Below are 15,185 nucleotides of genomic sequence, written 5' to 3' on the forward strand. Positions count from 1 at the left end.
ATACCTACTATGATGGGCCACACATATTATATTTAAACATACTGTATCCTAATCAATGCGCATTTCTTCAAATACCCGAGTTTTACTTAGACCCAAAATGCTTATATATATATATATATATATATATTTATTTATCAAATCATCGCAATTATAAAAATGCTTTCTTAAAATAATAATAATAATAAACAATTATATATCTACATACATACATACATATATAAAGTTTTAAAACTGTTTTAAAAGCATCAAATGCCTGTTAGGGTTTCAATTTTTCTATTCACTCGACTGTTTTCTTGTAAGCCTCTTGGAATCCACAAAAGAAATAACATTGTAAACCGAAACTAGTTAATGGTAGGCTCGGTCACAGTCTACAAGAACAACATGTGTATTGTGTCAATATGACTCCTGGTGCGTATATCTGACGAGCAAATTGTTGTTGAGCAATCTAGATAAAAAAAATCAATCGATATTTACTTCCGAGATCTTTTTTTTTGGTAATTGACTCACAACCGACTATATTAGCCATAAAAACAAACAAACTTGTAATTATTATATATAGAGAGAGAGGCTTATAAGTAGAATAACAGGAGACTATTTAATATAGTGCTGTCATATTAAAAGGATAAAAAAAATACCGAGGTTCCGGTATATAAGACATTCATATTTATTATATAAATCCTTTCTTTATAACAAAATATTAGAACCTCAAAGAAGTTGGCAAATTGCTTTGGCTCTAAAAATTCTGAAGTTAATTTTCTTAATTTCCAAATAAATAAATAAAATATCTTCACAGCTTGTTACTTGGCTTTAATACCCTCTCCTTCTATTTAAATTTATCTTGGCCTGATTTTATTGTCATGTTCATTGGCATTACAGGCACAAAATGTAGTGGCAAACATGCCATTGCAGAGTACCTTGTAAAATATTGTCATTTTACATTTTTATCTCTCAAAAAGAACAATGATCAGAATCACGAATTGTATTCCAATTGTCTTATGTTTGACACATTAGATCAAATGCAAATCTATGTCACCGAGCGATGGAGAGAGGATTTCGTAACTTGTGATATTGATGGGCATGGTCTCTGGATTCTCAAGTAAGAATTAACTTTTTTTTTAAAAATAAAAAATAAAAATAATAAGAAACTGATTCAATGTTAAATGTCATTAGGAAAAGACCATTCTTTTTACTTGTGTCTGTTGAGGCACCCGTGTTTGTGCGTTACAAGAGATATCTTAAAAAGTGAGACTTTCATACTGTATTACCTTATTTGTCTTATATACATTATATATCTCTTATATCTGAAACACTCTTTTGCTTTTCTCTAACACATTCGTTATAATAACAATACTAAAGATCGACAGCTCCCTTGTCATTGGAGGATTTTGTACTTCAAGACGATCATAGCCTGTTCCAAAAGATGTCTTCGCCAGCCTCAAAAGAAATCGTACCTCTGAATATATTAATTTCTCACGCAGATGTCACAGTGACAAATGCCTTCCAAACTTTGGATGAACTCCATATTACAGTCAAGAGTCTTCAGCTGATGAATATTGAACGATTAAGACCATCGTGGGATACTTACTTTATGCACCTGTCCGATCTTGCGTCCAGACGATCAAATTGTATGAAGCGACGAGTGGGATGTATATTGGTTAAACACTCTCGAGTCATTGCTACAGGCTATAATGGAACACCACGTGGATTAAGAAATTGCAACGAAGGAGGATGTGACAGGTGTAATGAAGCAGCACCGTGTGGAACAGGATTAGATCGATGTCTGTGTATGCATGCAGAAGAGAATGCTCTTTTAGAGGCAGGACGAGTAAGAGTGGATGACTGTGAAGGCACAGTTTTATATACCAATACGTAAGTACAACAAATTATTCTGGCATAAAGGTAATTGATGCTTCTCTTTATACCGTTTTATAGTTGCCCTTGTCTAGGTAATAATCTTATATGCTATCTTTTTTTTTCTTCTTTATTACAATTATATTAATTTTTTTAATCCATAGGATGTGCAATTAAGATTGTCCAGCAGGGTATCAAAGAAGTTGTTTACTCCAAATCATATGGAATGGACCACATGACAGCCAAGATCTTTAAAGAAGCCAATGTAAAGCTTAGACAGCATAGCCCACCGCCAATACGTCTGGAAATCCAAGCTGATATCAGTGCTATCGATGGATCCATTCAGGGCCAGTTGGGATGGTCGACCAATTAAGCTCACATTCGGTGATAATTTGTCCTATGACATCAATGTATACATATATATATAATGTTTAAGTATCATGCTAATAATAATAATAATAATAATAATAATAATAATAAGATTATTAAAGAAGATTTGTGTCAAGTCAGAATTTGTCGTATGGATGATATATTGCCTTTTTGGGTTGTTTACAAAGCAAGCCTTAAAAGAGAAACATTTGTAGATAATTTAAAAGCAACGATTCCTAAAATGTTTTTTGAAGAAGACCTTAACCTTTAAACAACTCCACTCATGGCGACTTCACCTTTACCGTCTCACCATACCAAGGATATTGGAGGATCATTTATTCACAGTTATGGCACCAAAGTCTTCTTGAGACCCCGATTGGACATGGTCCAAGATGCGGTTGCACAGTCGCGATTCAACGAAAAGAAATGGGTCTGGGTAGAGGATATACACCTAGGCTATGTTGCGGCACACATTTTAAAGGAAGAGAGAGACTTGGTTCAAGTTGAACTAGAGAATGGATCTGTAAGTACTATAACTTATCCATAGACTTGGTTTATTCTGACTTTATTTCGCTACAATAGACAGCATTTACATCACCCGACAAAATATATCCTATGAACCCACCAAAGTTCGACAAGGTGGACGATATGGCTGACCTAACATTTCTCAACGAGCCGTCAGTAATTTACAATCTTGCTATGCGATACAAGTCTAACATGATTTATGTAAGAAAATATACCTTTCAAAGAAGAAGTGTTCTTCTTTTTCTTAACTTTGTGTGGTCAAATAACTCATGTGTTTTAAAAAAAAATAGACCTATTCGGGACTCTTTTTGGTGGCTATTAATCCATACCGCCATTTGCCTATTTATGAAGAAGACTGCCTACAGGCGTACAAAGGACGAAGAAGGGGTGAAATGGCTCCTCATATTTACGCTGTCGCAGATCAAGCCTACCATGATATGGTCAGAGACAAAGAAAATCAATCAATACTAATCACGTAAGGAATCCCTCTTTCATATCCATATTAAGAGGCTTGATAATCTAATTGGTTTTTTTTTTATATTTGTCTCTATTTTTGGTTTTAATACAGCGGTGAGTCTGGTGCAGGAAAGACAGAAAACACAAAAATTGTTATTCGATACCTCACTACCGTCGCGAGCGAACATACCAAAAACGATGCTACCAACCACAATGCTGATCGACTTGGTCAACAGATACTGAGAGCAAATCCAATTCTTGAGGCCTTTGGTAATGCACAGACTATCAGAAATAATAATTCTTCTCGATTCGTAAGTACTGAATTTTTTAAGCAAAAAACTACCACAGTTATTTAACCTTATTTTCTTTCATAAAAAAAGGGTAAATTCATTCGGATTGAATTCAACCAAAGAGCCCAGATTTGTGGTGCAAATATTGAGTGGTATCTACTAGAGAAATCTAGAGTTCATCAACAATCACCAAAGGAAAGAAGTTATCATGTATTCTACCAACTACTTAGTGGAGATAAAGAGACAAAAGGTAAATTCTGCTAATCAAGTCTTGGTCTTCATAATTATTCTAATAAGTAGCTTTCTATTTATGTAGAGAAACTCTTGCTAGGAAGTAGTAAGCCATCCGATTATGGATTTACTAAAGGATCAAATCACGTTATTGAATCAGTTGATGATGCAGAGGAATATCGTAAACTATTGGTAATAAACGCAATAGCTATTTGCCAAAAATTATAAATAAAATAGAAAATAATCTAACACTATGTTTTCATATTTATTGTAGGATTCTTTAAATATCATGGGTCTATCTTCTAAAGAGCAAATGGATCTCTTTCTTATTGTGGCCGCAGTTCTTCATTTGGGAAATATTTCTGTTACTAAAGATTACCGAGGAGATCGTGCTGACATTCGTGATTTTGCAGCCGTAGAGCGCGTCTGCCATTTGCTTGGGATCCCTGCACAGGACTTCAAGAACAGCCTTTTATCTCCCCGTATTAAAGCCGGTCGTGACTGGGTTAATCAATCAAAGTCACCTAGTCAAGTAATGTCTAGTTTGGATGCTCTTGCCAAGGCATTATATGAACGTAACTTTGCCGCTTTGGTCGAAAGAATCAATAAAGCAATCGATGCTCAGAAATCGATAGATAAGATTGGATTTATTGGTGTACTAGATATTGCCGGATTTGAGATCTTTGAGGTATGTACCCATTTAAGAATTTCTAGTTTAGGTGCTCAATATATTTCTTTATATCAATAGGTCAATAGCTTTGAGCAATTGTGTATCAACTATACCAATGAAAAGCTCCAGCAATTCTTTAATCACAGTATGTTTGAACTTGAGCAAGAAGAGTACCAGAAAGAGAAAATCGAATGGAGTTATATCGACTTTGGTCTCGATCTACAACCTACTATTGACCTTATTGAAAAAACTAACGCAAGTATTCTTAAGAGACTTTAAATTATGTGCGTCTTTTACTAACATAATATACTTTTATAGCCTGTGGGTATCATGTCATGCTTGGAAGAAGAATGTGTTGCTCCTCGTGGTACAGATAGTCGGTTTTTGGAAAAGTTAGACAAGGTCTGGGATAGTGGAGATCCAGAACAAAAATACAAGAGTACCAGATTTAAGGACGGGTTTGTGGTTAAACATTATGCTGGAGATGTTGAGTATTGTACAACTGGCTGGATTGACAAGAACAAAGACCCTTTGAACGAAGATATCACACGCCTGCTAGCCCGTTCCACCAATCGATATGTGGCTAGCCTTTTCGAAGATTATCTCGAAGATAATGACGAGAGCTCTATTGGCAATCTCTATGCAAACAGGGGTAGTGGTCGAGTTCGATCTACATTAACATTGCTAAAATTACGGAAGGGTGGAGGATCATTTAGAACAGTGGGACAGCGCCACAAGCAACAGTTGTTGTCGCTGATGAACACGCTGTATATGACGCACCCTCACTTTGTTCGCTGTATTGTTCCGAACCATCGAAAACGCTCGGGAGAGATACAGACAAAGCTTGTTTTGGATCAATTACGATGCAATGGTGTTCTTGAAGGCATTCGTATCTGTCGTACAGGTTATCCAAACAGGCTTTCTTTTGCTGATTTCAGAAAACGTTACGAAATCCTTTGCCCAAACCTGTTGAAGCCCAATTGTTTTATTGACGGTCAGAGTGCATGCCAAAGCCTTTTGGACGATATGGCCTTAGATCATGAGAAATATCGTATTGGAGCAACAAAAGTATTTTTCAAAGCAACTGTGGTATGTATTTAACGCTCAATTGTTTTACAAGACAACCTACTTATTCTTAAAATATTTGCTAAATTAGTTGGCTGAATTGGAAGAAAACCGCGATAAAAAGCTTTCTGAATACGTTAGTGGTTTCCAAGCCATCTGCCGTCGTTATATGGCCAGAAACAATATCCGTCGCTATGCAAGACAGACAGAAGCTATCCGAGTTATGCAGAAAAACGCAAGAATATATGTGCAATTACATGAATGGCCTTGGAGAAAGATTTACGCCAAGCTCAAACCACTCAATGTCGCATACAGAGTAGAGTCTCAGATAAAAGAAAAAGACCAAAAGATTGCTACCCTTGAAACGCAACTTAAAGAAAACCAAGTACAAGTTATTCAGCTGACAGATCGAAACGAAGTACTTGCAACCCAACATATGGACTTTAAAGTACTGTTGAAGAATGGCCAATCGACAGTGCGTGAGCTAGAAGAGAGAAAACAAGATCTGGCTGATAAGTTAGCCTTAACAGAAGAGCGTATGGAGGAAATGGCTCAAACTGTAGAGGAAGTGCGTGACCAACTCGATGCGAGTGAGCAAAAGACAAAGGCTCAGGCAGTAATGATTGCTAGATTGCACCAAGATATTCTCGAATGTAATCAAGACAATGAACGTTTGACCGAACAACACACTGCATTTCAACAAACCTATCAAACGCTAGTATTCCAAGCAGAGACCATGGAGAATGCAAACAAGGTACTTTATGGTGAAAAGGCTGAGCTTGAGGTTACAATACGTGAAGTCAACTCCCGTCTGGCGGAACAAGTATCATTAGTTGAACAATTCCGGATACGAGAAATGGAGTTCTTTGAAGAAAAGAAACGAGAAGCCGAGGCCAAGGTGATTCTGGAGAGTGAATACGAGAAACAAGTGGCCAGAGCAGACGAGGCGGAACAAACATTAGCAACAATGATGGAAGAAATGACACGGATAAGAACAGCTCTGTCAGAGGAAATTACATTGCGCGAGGACTTGGAAATGCGGTGTGGCGAATTAGAGGAGCATACAGAAGAACTCGAACAAATGTTGGCCACTGAGTCCGGTCAACGCAAACAAGAAACCACAGAACACCAGAATGAATGGGATGAACTGGCGAGACTGGTTCAAGCTGAAGCTGAAGAAACTAAATTAAGAGCAGAAAGGTAAGATCAACATTAAAGACAATAAGGAGTGATTGTTTTAACTTACATAATTCATTAGACTCGAACAAACCCTTGCAACTCTAAGGCAAAAGAGACCAAGTTCATAATCTACCCATTCCATTGTATTAAATATAGCCCATACTTCTTTGTAAATTATTCCTTTGCTCTTTCTTTCAGTTAAATAAACCACAAACCTTCCAAATGCACAATCCCTCTCTTTTTCTTCCACGTCACCCATGGTGCAGTTAGGCTGTGCTTCAAAGTTATCTTTACTAAAAACGAAGAAGTCTTGACAATGTGATCATTTCTTTATTATCTATAAGAAGAAAATATTCTTAATGTCCACCCATCAATACTCTCTAGATGGCGTTCAATCGACAGACTCTGCTTTCAACTATAACAGCGCGAGCCTCAATCACCCAAGCACAGACCGTCATCTCTTTTCCTATTCACCACATAGAAAGTATTCCAAAAATAACTCACCAGGTTTGTAAGTCATTCCCGAGAAGATTCGAAAAAATCACGTTCTCATTAACATTGCTTGCTAAATTTTATTGGACTATTCTCAATCAGCTTCTGTGAGCCAGCGGTCTAATCGCTCCCCTGTTCCGGACAGAATTAGCGAACATTTGTCATGCAATGATTCACTCGAGACATCCAGGAGTTCTAGTATGCGTAGAAGAAGTACAAGCGTTCTTAGTGAGCGGAAGTCCCCACTTATAGTTGACCGCTCATTCAGGTCAGAACCTCGCGATAGACGTATTGAATCGTCCCGGACTGAGACCGAGGGACAGCCTAGTCGACATTCAACATTGTTAGAGGATGCACCGCTTGACATTCGACAAGCTATTGAACACTCGCTCGAGACTATAAGAGAGATGCGATTATCTCGTCCTCACCCTCGTTCTTTAGTCGAGGACAATCAAAAGATGTCCCTAACATCTCGTCCCAGACGAGACAGCGCTTTATCTATGACTGACAGAGAACTAGCCAGGACAACTACCATGGAGAATTATACAGGTCCATCCGCAGAAGAAGACATATTTCATTATTCACCCTCCAAAAGACAGCAGACTGTGTCATCTGGATCGTGGCAAAATTTGTCTGAAAATGCATTACAGCAAAGTTTATTACAAACTATCGAAGAAAGATGTACTTCAATGGAAACAGCGATGAATGAACGTGTGAGGGTATGTATGTGTAAATCAGAAGGCAGAGTTGGGTGCAATGCAATTTATTTATTTGTATATATTTTTTGTTCTCCTTCCTAGCTACTTGAACAGCGATATCGAACCATTAGACCAATTAGTGAGACAAAGCACTCAAGGCCGGTAACTAAAGGTAGACTATATGATTTTCTTTATCATTGATTATTATTATTATTTTATTAATCCGGTATTTTTTTGATGTGTTATTTGCATAGGTGTTCAAGTAGAGCTGCAGCCGGTATTGACTAGCAGAGAGATCGAAGAAAGAGATGAGAGAGATATGAAGGCAGATATGCTCGATGTAAGTGTTAAGTTTATAATAATGGTTCGTCCCGGCTCATTTTTTCTATTTAAATAAAAAATAAAATAAAGACCCTAATGGCCGAATTGGATATTAATGACCTTCGCACATTTCAACAATCCGTACATGCTTGGAGAGCCCGATCACGACTGTTGACAGAAGTGAGATGTTTTGTAGACGGTGTGGAAAAGGTGATCTGGAACACACCGTATGTGCCTCTGTCAAGTATTTGCCATATTGGACATGAGGACAATCGTCAAGTTGGCCTAGTAGAAGATGAAATGATGTGTGAGTCACATAGAGTACGTTACGAGAGAGCACTTTTAGATGCTGAACGAGATAAAGCCAATGCACTTGAACGACCACCATATACTCGTGAACGCCTGGATGCAACCTTTGATAGACTTACACGTTGGTCACACTCTGTACGCCATCCGCACTAGCCGGCACGCAACAGCATGCAACAGCAACTTCCTTTATTTATATCTTAATATTTCACTAGTATTACACTAATATTAATTACTGTTCATCATAATATCGGCTTCGAACTTTAGTTTCATACAGAACAAAAGCCAATACGATGTCAAGATGACGTGCTTTAATCTTCCTTAGTGCTGACTTTCAATAAAAACCCATAAACTAGAAATCAATCAATGCGCATTTCATTTCACACCTCTTCCTTTGTTATGTTGCAATCCGTTCTCAATCACATCGGGCTCGGTAACGAGAACCTAATTCAGCCCTGCCTATCGATTGGGCCTGCTGTTGCAGATGAAATATATATAATTGGGGGGTTCAAAGTTCATTTGGATGCACAAATTCAGGCACTTGTAATCAAAAACAGTAATGATCTTGTCGTGTGGAAATGTAAGATTTGGCTGGAGCCCATAATGCAAAGTTGCAAAATAACATTCTCTTTTATTCTTGTTCAGCTCTCGATAATACTCCGTTCTTGTCATCCACAAGTGGAGAAGATAGTATTGGTCCTGGAGAAGGAGGCGTATTCAAGATCGTCGAACACGACCAAGATCCAACTCATCTTCAGACAATTACTCATGTTGAGCACACAGCTGAGACTGTAGTAATTACTGGTGGTTTGACAACAAAGCTTGTCCAGCCAACCCATCTGGACTATACTTTTACACTTAAAGCAATATCTCCCCGCCAATTGCAGTTCACCGTCAAATTTTCACGCAAAGATCCTTCTATGCTCGATCACAATAGAGTTTTATTGACTTACGCAAGTAGAAAGGAAGAAGAGTTTTATGGGTTTGGAGAGCAGTTTAGCTATACTTCTTTCAAAGGGAAAAAGGTCCCAATTTTTGTAAGGTAGGATACACATATCTTTGTTTGATAGCTTTTTTTTGCTAATAATTTTTTAAAAAAAATAGAGAACAAGGAATTGGTCGTGGTGATCAGCCTGTGAGTATCATTTTGTATCACTTTGATTTTTTTCTCCTTTATCTTATTAACTCATGAATTAGATTACTGCTCTTTTAAATTCTCCACTTAGTGTTTTCGGAGAGTTTGCTGGAGGTGACCACTTTACAACGTACGCTTCAGTTCCTCAGTACATAACGACAGATAACCGGTGTTTGTTTCTCGAGACATCTGAGTATGCTAGCTTTGACCTCAAGCAACCTGATCGCGTCATTGTTCGTCTTAATTCGAATACCATGATAGGTAAAATAAAATTAAATTAAATAGGAAGTTATAATTATGAAAGAGCAAATAAATAGAAACACAAATAGATAGACTTTATAATCTTATCAAATTTTTCTATCAAAAGGTCGCATTGTAGATGGCGAGTCGATGCTGGAGTTAATAACTGAATACACGCTCTATTCGGGCCGTATGAATGTTCTACCTGATTGGATTTCTGAAGGAGCTGTGGCCGGTATGCAGGGTGGTGCTTCTAAAGTGCGCGATGTTGTGAAGCGCCTACAAGATCATGATACGCCACTGGCTGCTGTCTGGCTGCAGGATTGGTGTGGCAAGCGAATCCAACAGACTGGTAATGGTTCTTCTTTCAAGCGCCTTTGGTGGAATTGGGAGAGCGACGATGGCTTGTACCCACATTGGAAGGACTTTGTGCAGGAAATGTTGAATCAAGAGAAAGGCCCAGTTCGTGTTTTGTCTTACGTAAATCCCTTCCTGGCCAATGTCGAACACAAAGAAGGTGCCCATAGAAACCTTTTTTTGGAGGCACAAAATAAAGGTTACTTGGTCAAGGATCCTTCACGTCCTTCTGAATGCAAGACTTTGATTATCAGCAGTGGACCTGATTTCGAGGCTGGTCTGTTGGATATTACTTACCCTGAAGCTAGAATATGGTTCAAGCAGGTACTCAAGGAACAGGTTTGGGGAACAGGTGTATCAGGTATGATTAACTCAATAGGTAAACAATGACTAAGAAACTTAAATTATACTTTTTTTTAGGCATGATGACAGATTTTGGAGAATATCTTCCTTACAGCTCTGAAAAAGCAAGTCTTCACTCAGGTATCGCTCCGGAGGTCTATCATAACAGATATCCCGAAGATTGGGCCAGCCTTCATCACGAAGTAGTCACTGAACTCGGTCTACAGAACGAAGCCGTGAACTTCTATAGGGCGGCATACACGCGCTCACCAGCTTATATCAATCTGATGTGGGCTGGCGATCAAAATGTGACATGGGACCAAAATGATGGAATTAAGAGTGCAGTAAGTTTTATTAAGTGCAAAATTTTCTGTATTGAAACGAGCAAGTGGTTATCTTTGGGATATTTATTTACCCATGTGTCTTTAGGTAATTGGTATGCTTTCAGGTGGGTTCTCTGGATTTTCTATTACCCACAGTGACATCGGTGGATACACCACCTTAAACGGCCTTTTGCCTGGCTTGAATATCACTCGATCCAAGGATTTGTTACATAGATGGATGGAACTTGCCGCGTTTACGGCTGTGTTTAGAACTCATGAAGGTAATAAACAGCCGAGAATTAACGACGGTCTTTTATTTATTCAATGATGCAAACTAGGCATCATACCCGAGAGTAATGCGCAGTTTTACGATAGCGAAGGTATGTTTTTAGACATTATTTTTGTGGAACAGATTCTTATAATAGTTTTCTCACAATAATTTTAGACTCATACGTTCAGTTTGCCCACATGGCTAAGCTCTTTAAGTCTCTGTCGCCTTACCGAAAACATCTTATTCGAGAGGCAAATGAAAAAGGATGGCCATTGATGCGACACCTTGTACTCTATTACCCTAATGATCCCACTGTTCGTGACTTAACCTACCAGCAGTTCCTGCTTGGGTCGGCTCTCTTGGTTGCTCCTACCCTTTCTCCATCAGCAACTTTCGTCAAAGTATATTTCCCACAAGAACATACTAAAGGAATTTTTTGGAGGCACATTTGGACAGGAAAATATTATCCTGCTGATGGCAAATATGTAGCTGTTGATACACCGTATGGTCTTCCTGCCGCATTTGTGAAGGAACCGCGAGAAGATGATGGATTGCTCAATACACTCCTTGAATTTTCAAGTGATCATTATAATCACCACCAGATTAATCAGCAAAGTGGAAACTAATCATTATTACTTATCTTGAGAAATATGGATTTTTTTTCTCTCTTTTTTTTTGTTATTGATAAAATAAAGTAAATATTTCATGCGAAAGATTAGGAGAAGGGATAGAATGCATACATTTATATACAAGAAAAGAGTCTGCAGTAATAAAAGGAAGATGAAGGGAAATGGTAAAGGAGTAGGTTCCATCATTTTTTCGGTTTAGATGTTAACCTGGCGTCTATATTCGATCAAATCCTTAATGGTGATCATCTTGATGTTGTGTTTCTTTGCAAAGGCAAAGCAATCATCGCGACGGGCCATACTTCCAGAGGGATCATCTTCCTTGACCAGCTCTCCAATACATGCCACTTCTGGTAATCCAGCCAACTTACACAAATCTACGGCTGCCTCAGTGTGACCAAAACGTTCAAAAGTTCCTCCCGGAACAGCGCGCAATGGCAGAATATGTCCTGGTCGAGAAAAGTCAGTGGCAACGGAAGTAGGGTCGGCCAATTTGCGGGCTGTCAGGGCACGGTCGTGTGCAGAGATACCAGTAGTTGTACCATGTACATAATCGCAAGAAATAGTATAGGCTGTCTTCATCAATTCAGTGTTTCTAGGAACCATTAGAGGCAGCTCCAAAGCATCCAAACGCTCATCTGTAGAAGGAACGCATACATAACCACTAACACCAAGAATATATAAACTCTACCCATGAGTCATTCCGTACTTTTCGTACACACACACACAGAGAGAGAGAGCTTCTCTGTAATGTACTGTACCTTGAATAGCGAATCAAGAATGCCATCTGTTCGGTTGTTACAGTCTTTGCTGCGATGATCAGATCACCTTCGTTTTCACGGTCCTCATTGTCCATCACGATGACAAACTCTCCATTGGCTGCAAAACAATAAAGTCAGTACTTAGCTTACTAAAGTGACGGACTTGGAAAGTAAGGTTAAGCTAGAATAGTTACCAAAGTCTTTGACGGCATCCGCAACGGGGTGAAACTCATATTGCTCGTATTTCTGCTGCATAGTGAAAAGTGCGGGCTTGGATTAATAAAAGAAAGGAAGAAGTATGAAATAGAAATGAAGGCAGGGGAGGATGAAATGGATTTAGACAGGCGTCAAGTTCATGTGGGGACTGTGTACTCGATGTGTCAGCAAAAGATCAAACTGAGTCAGCCGTCGGATCTGAGGTTGAGAGACCGATTAATAAGACTTTTTTTTTATACATGTACTTTATTTTTATAGGGTGAAAGACCAGCATGTAACCCAAGTGATAATACTTTCCGAGAAATAAGATGTATAGGGAGTACCATATATAGCCAATTACAGCACGAACTCATAAGCATATTAGTTAGAAGATTGGCTTTACTGGTAATCTACTTTTTATTAACTATAAAATATCTAGTTAAAGATCTTGCCATCTTTTGAGTATTGAATGAATTGGTGGTCTAATACCGTTATGTACCTATTGATCTCATTTCCATAACTGTTTCATTTTATTTTTATTGGTGTATATTACCTCTCTTGAAATTGACTTCTTTATCAGAACTTTCTACTAAATAATGTTGTGTTTTTCTTGCGGTGTTTTACCCAAAATACTTGGTCCTTCCTCAGATTAAAGCCCCAGCCTCATTTTATATGAATCCTGACCACATACGTATGCGAGTCCAGTAAATGGGGTTATGTTAATCATTTACACTTTATTTTATAAATATTATCGTGAGTAATATGTTAACAGAACCAACTACAATACAACGCATACTGATTAAAGTATTAAAATTTCACACAAGACTACTTTTAATCATAATTTACACAACTATCCTTTCTTGATACTGGGTTTTGAATAAAAATTTGGACATACTTTTTTTTCTGCTGGGACGGGTAAAATTTTTAGTGAGACGATTTTGAATTAATTTGAGATGAATAAAAAAAACTTGGCTGGGACAAGTTAAGAAAATTTTGGTACGTTTTAGGAACAGGCACAACAGATTAATAAAGTTTCAAGACTATTTTAAAATCATTTGAGATCCACAACTAAGGCTATTTTTCTTTCATTTACAATTTTACTAAATAGTTTCGATTCAACAAGCAATGTCATTTATTTCACATCAACCAAACCAGCAGGTACAATATGTAGATGAATATACTACTTCTGATGAAAAAATGACAGAGAAAAGAAATGCAAGACATAAATTAAAGTCATGCTCAGTCAGTTTTTTTTTTGGATTTGCTCACTTTGTCCAAGTACTTTTAGTCGTAAAAATATATTTGACAGCATGAATTTTACTTATATTGGATGCTGCAGTCACGATACTTCGAGGTGGTATTGTTAATCATCTGGAATAATTGTGTGGATGGGGACTTACAGAGGGAGAAAAGGTTGAGGTGTCGATTGGGTATGCAACTTTGGGGGATGTGGGGGATAGCGTGCTGACGGGTGTAACGACAGATGGTGATGAATCTGCTTGGTAACAGCAATGTCAAAACAAAAGGGTGACGCGCAATAACGTACGGATATTTTTTCAGTGTGATGAATGAGTGAAGACAGGATAACGGCTCAGGCAAAGTGATGCGACCAATTTCTGTCATGGTAAAGAAATTGTTATGTGTCATTTGGGTCATATTAAAAAACTAATTGATATCCTACAAAACATTGTGGAATGGTTATGATTCAGAAACACTGTAGTAACGCTTTCCTTCTTACCATTAACTTGAAAAGTGAGAATAGGATGGCCATACTTCAAGACGCTGTTGCGCGACAATATGGCGAGCTTGAGCGTGTCCAAGCAAAGGGAATAACTGGTTGTGCTGTCACCGCCAAGCTTGACTTCCCCAAAACCAGGGGATTGTCCAAAATGCGTGTTGGACCAAGGTAGATACAATGGCGTCCGGACGAATATCAGTGGTCATTGTGTCCTTGTTCGGCCATAGTAATACAACCTTCCTCGTAGTACCTACTACCAATGTAGTGCCCTCAGGCCAATTGAACAATCACATTCCAGCCAGGTAAAGTAACCATCATACAAAAAAAAAGAATAAAACTTTAGTTATATGAAATATCAATATGAATAGAAGCTCTTCTATTAAAGAGAACCCAGTGTCCGAGGAGCAAGTCAAAAGCGAATGATCCAAAAGAATTAAATCGACCCCAAGGACTGGTATCGAGAGAGGTTCATCCACAAGGACTACTGACTCAAAACATTTCTTCGCGAAGAGCATCCAAACAAGCATAGCATGCAGACTGAATACTTAGAGCATCTGCAGTAGTAGCATTTCCGACAGCATCTAATTCCATGCTCCGTGATTTTTATGACCCTGAGCATGGAAATAGATGCTCATTTTAAAAACTTGCCGAGCATTTAAATCGTTTTTCTTTGTTATTTTTTTCTTTAAATCGAATAATAGTGTATAGCAACACTTACAAAAACTCACAAAAAAATATGCTCAC

The 15,185-nt window shown here is 38.1% G+C and overlaps 7 protein-coding genes across 7 annotated transcripts; 5 read left to right on the forward strand and 2 right to left on the reverse strand.

Annotated features, from left to right (window-relative positions):
* Window positions 1-857: 857 nt before the first annotated feature.
* PHYBLDRAFT_186859 (hypothetical protein) lies at window positions 858-2,352 on the forward strand (the record flags this gene model as incomplete). The annotated part of the gene is made up of 5 exons (XM_018439293.1): window positions 858-1,096; window positions 1,171-1,242; window positions 1,357-1,869; window positions 1,933-1,946; window positions 2,016-2,352. 5 exons carry the CDS (start codon window positions 858-860, stop codon window positions 2,222-2,224), a joined length of 1,047 nt encoding a protein of 348 aa, XP_018291651.1. The 3' UTR covers window positions 2,225-2,352.
* Window positions 2,353-2,503: 151 nt separating this feature from the next.
* Window positions 2,504-6,764, forward strand: PHYBLDRAFT_71839 (hypothetical protein; the record flags this gene model as incomplete). Its single annotated transcript, XM_018442550.1, has 11 exons — window positions 2,504-2,743; window positions 2,803-2,946; window positions 3,036-3,220; window positions 3,314-3,512; window positions 3,582-3,741; window positions 3,808-3,914; window positions 3,997-4,410; window positions 4,471-4,651; window positions 4,739-5,481; window positions 5,549-6,657; window positions 6,716-6,764. 11 exons carry the CDS (start codon window positions 2,504-2,506, stop codon window positions 6,762-6,764), a joined length of 3,531 nt encoding a protein of 1,176 aa, XP_018291652.1.
* Window positions 6,765-6,995: 231 nt separating this feature from the next.
* PHYBLDRAFT_145091 (hypothetical protein) lies at window positions 6,996-8,609 on the forward strand (the record flags this gene model as incomplete). Its single annotated transcript, XM_018431364.1, has 5 exons — window positions 6,996-7,143; window positions 7,231-7,847; window positions 7,929-7,998; window positions 8,081-8,166; window positions 8,238-8,609. 5 exons carry the CDS (start codon window positions 6,996-6,998, stop codon window positions 8,607-8,609), a joined length of 1,293 nt encoding a protein of 430 aa, XP_018291653.1.
* Window positions 8,610-8,854: 245 nt separating this feature from the next.
* Window positions 8,855-11,838, forward strand: PHYBLDRAFT_133446 (glycoside hydrolase family 31 protein). The gene is made up of 9 exons (XM_018429572.1): window positions 8,855-9,033; window positions 9,099-9,495; window positions 9,558-9,588; window positions 9,651-9,849; window positions 9,956-10,546; window positions 10,606-10,871; window positions 10,957-11,131; window positions 11,189-11,230; window positions 11,296-11,838. The coding sequence occupies exons 2-9, from the start codon at window positions 9,374-9,376 to the stop codon at window positions 11,745-11,747; spliced, it is 1,878 nt and encodes a 625-aa protein (XP_018291654.1). The 5' UTR covers window positions 8,855-9,033; window positions 9,099-9,373; the 3' UTR covers window positions 11,748-11,838.
* Window positions 11,801-12,763, reverse strand: PHYBLDRAFT_177499 (hypothetical protein; the record flags this gene model as incomplete). The annotated part of the gene is made up of 3 exons (XM_018437894.1): window positions 11,801-12,411; window positions 12,509-12,626; window positions 12,703-12,763. 3 exons carry the CDS (start codon window positions 12,761-12,763, stop codon window positions 11,946-11,948), a joined length of 645 nt encoding a protein of 214 aa, XP_018291655.1. The 3' UTR covers window positions 11,801-11,945.
* Window positions 12,764-14,020: 1,257 nt separating this feature from the next.
* Window positions 14,021-14,359, reverse strand: PHYBLDRAFT_145094 (hypothetical protein; the record flags this gene model as incomplete). Its single annotated transcript, XM_018431365.1, has 1 exon — window positions 14,021-14,359. One exon carries the CDS (start codon window positions 14,357-14,359, stop codon window positions 14,021-14,023), a length of 339 nt encoding a protein of 112 aa, XP_018291656.1.
* A 107-nt stretch (window positions 14,360-14,466) lies between these two features.
* PHYBLDRAFT_145095 (hypothetical protein) lies at window positions 14,467-14,864 on the forward strand (the record flags this gene model as incomplete). The annotated part of the gene is made up of 3 exons (XM_018431366.1): window positions 14,467-14,609; window positions 14,669-14,743; window positions 14,810-14,864. 3 exons carry the CDS (start codon window positions 14,467-14,469, stop codon window positions 14,862-14,864), a joined length of 273 nt encoding a protein of 90 aa, XP_018291657.1.
* Between the last annotated feature and the right edge of the window lie 321 nt (window positions 14,865-15,185).

The sequence above is a fragment of the Phycomyces blakesleeanus genome (genome assembly GCF_001638985.1).
Source record: "Phycomyces blakesleeanus NRRL 1555(-) unplaced genomic scaffold PHYBLscaffold_10, whole genome shotgun sequence".
NCBI classification, from domain to species: Eukaryota; Fungi; Mucoromycota; class Mucoromycetes; order Mucorales; family Phycomycetaceae; genus Phycomyces; species Phycomyces blakesleeanus.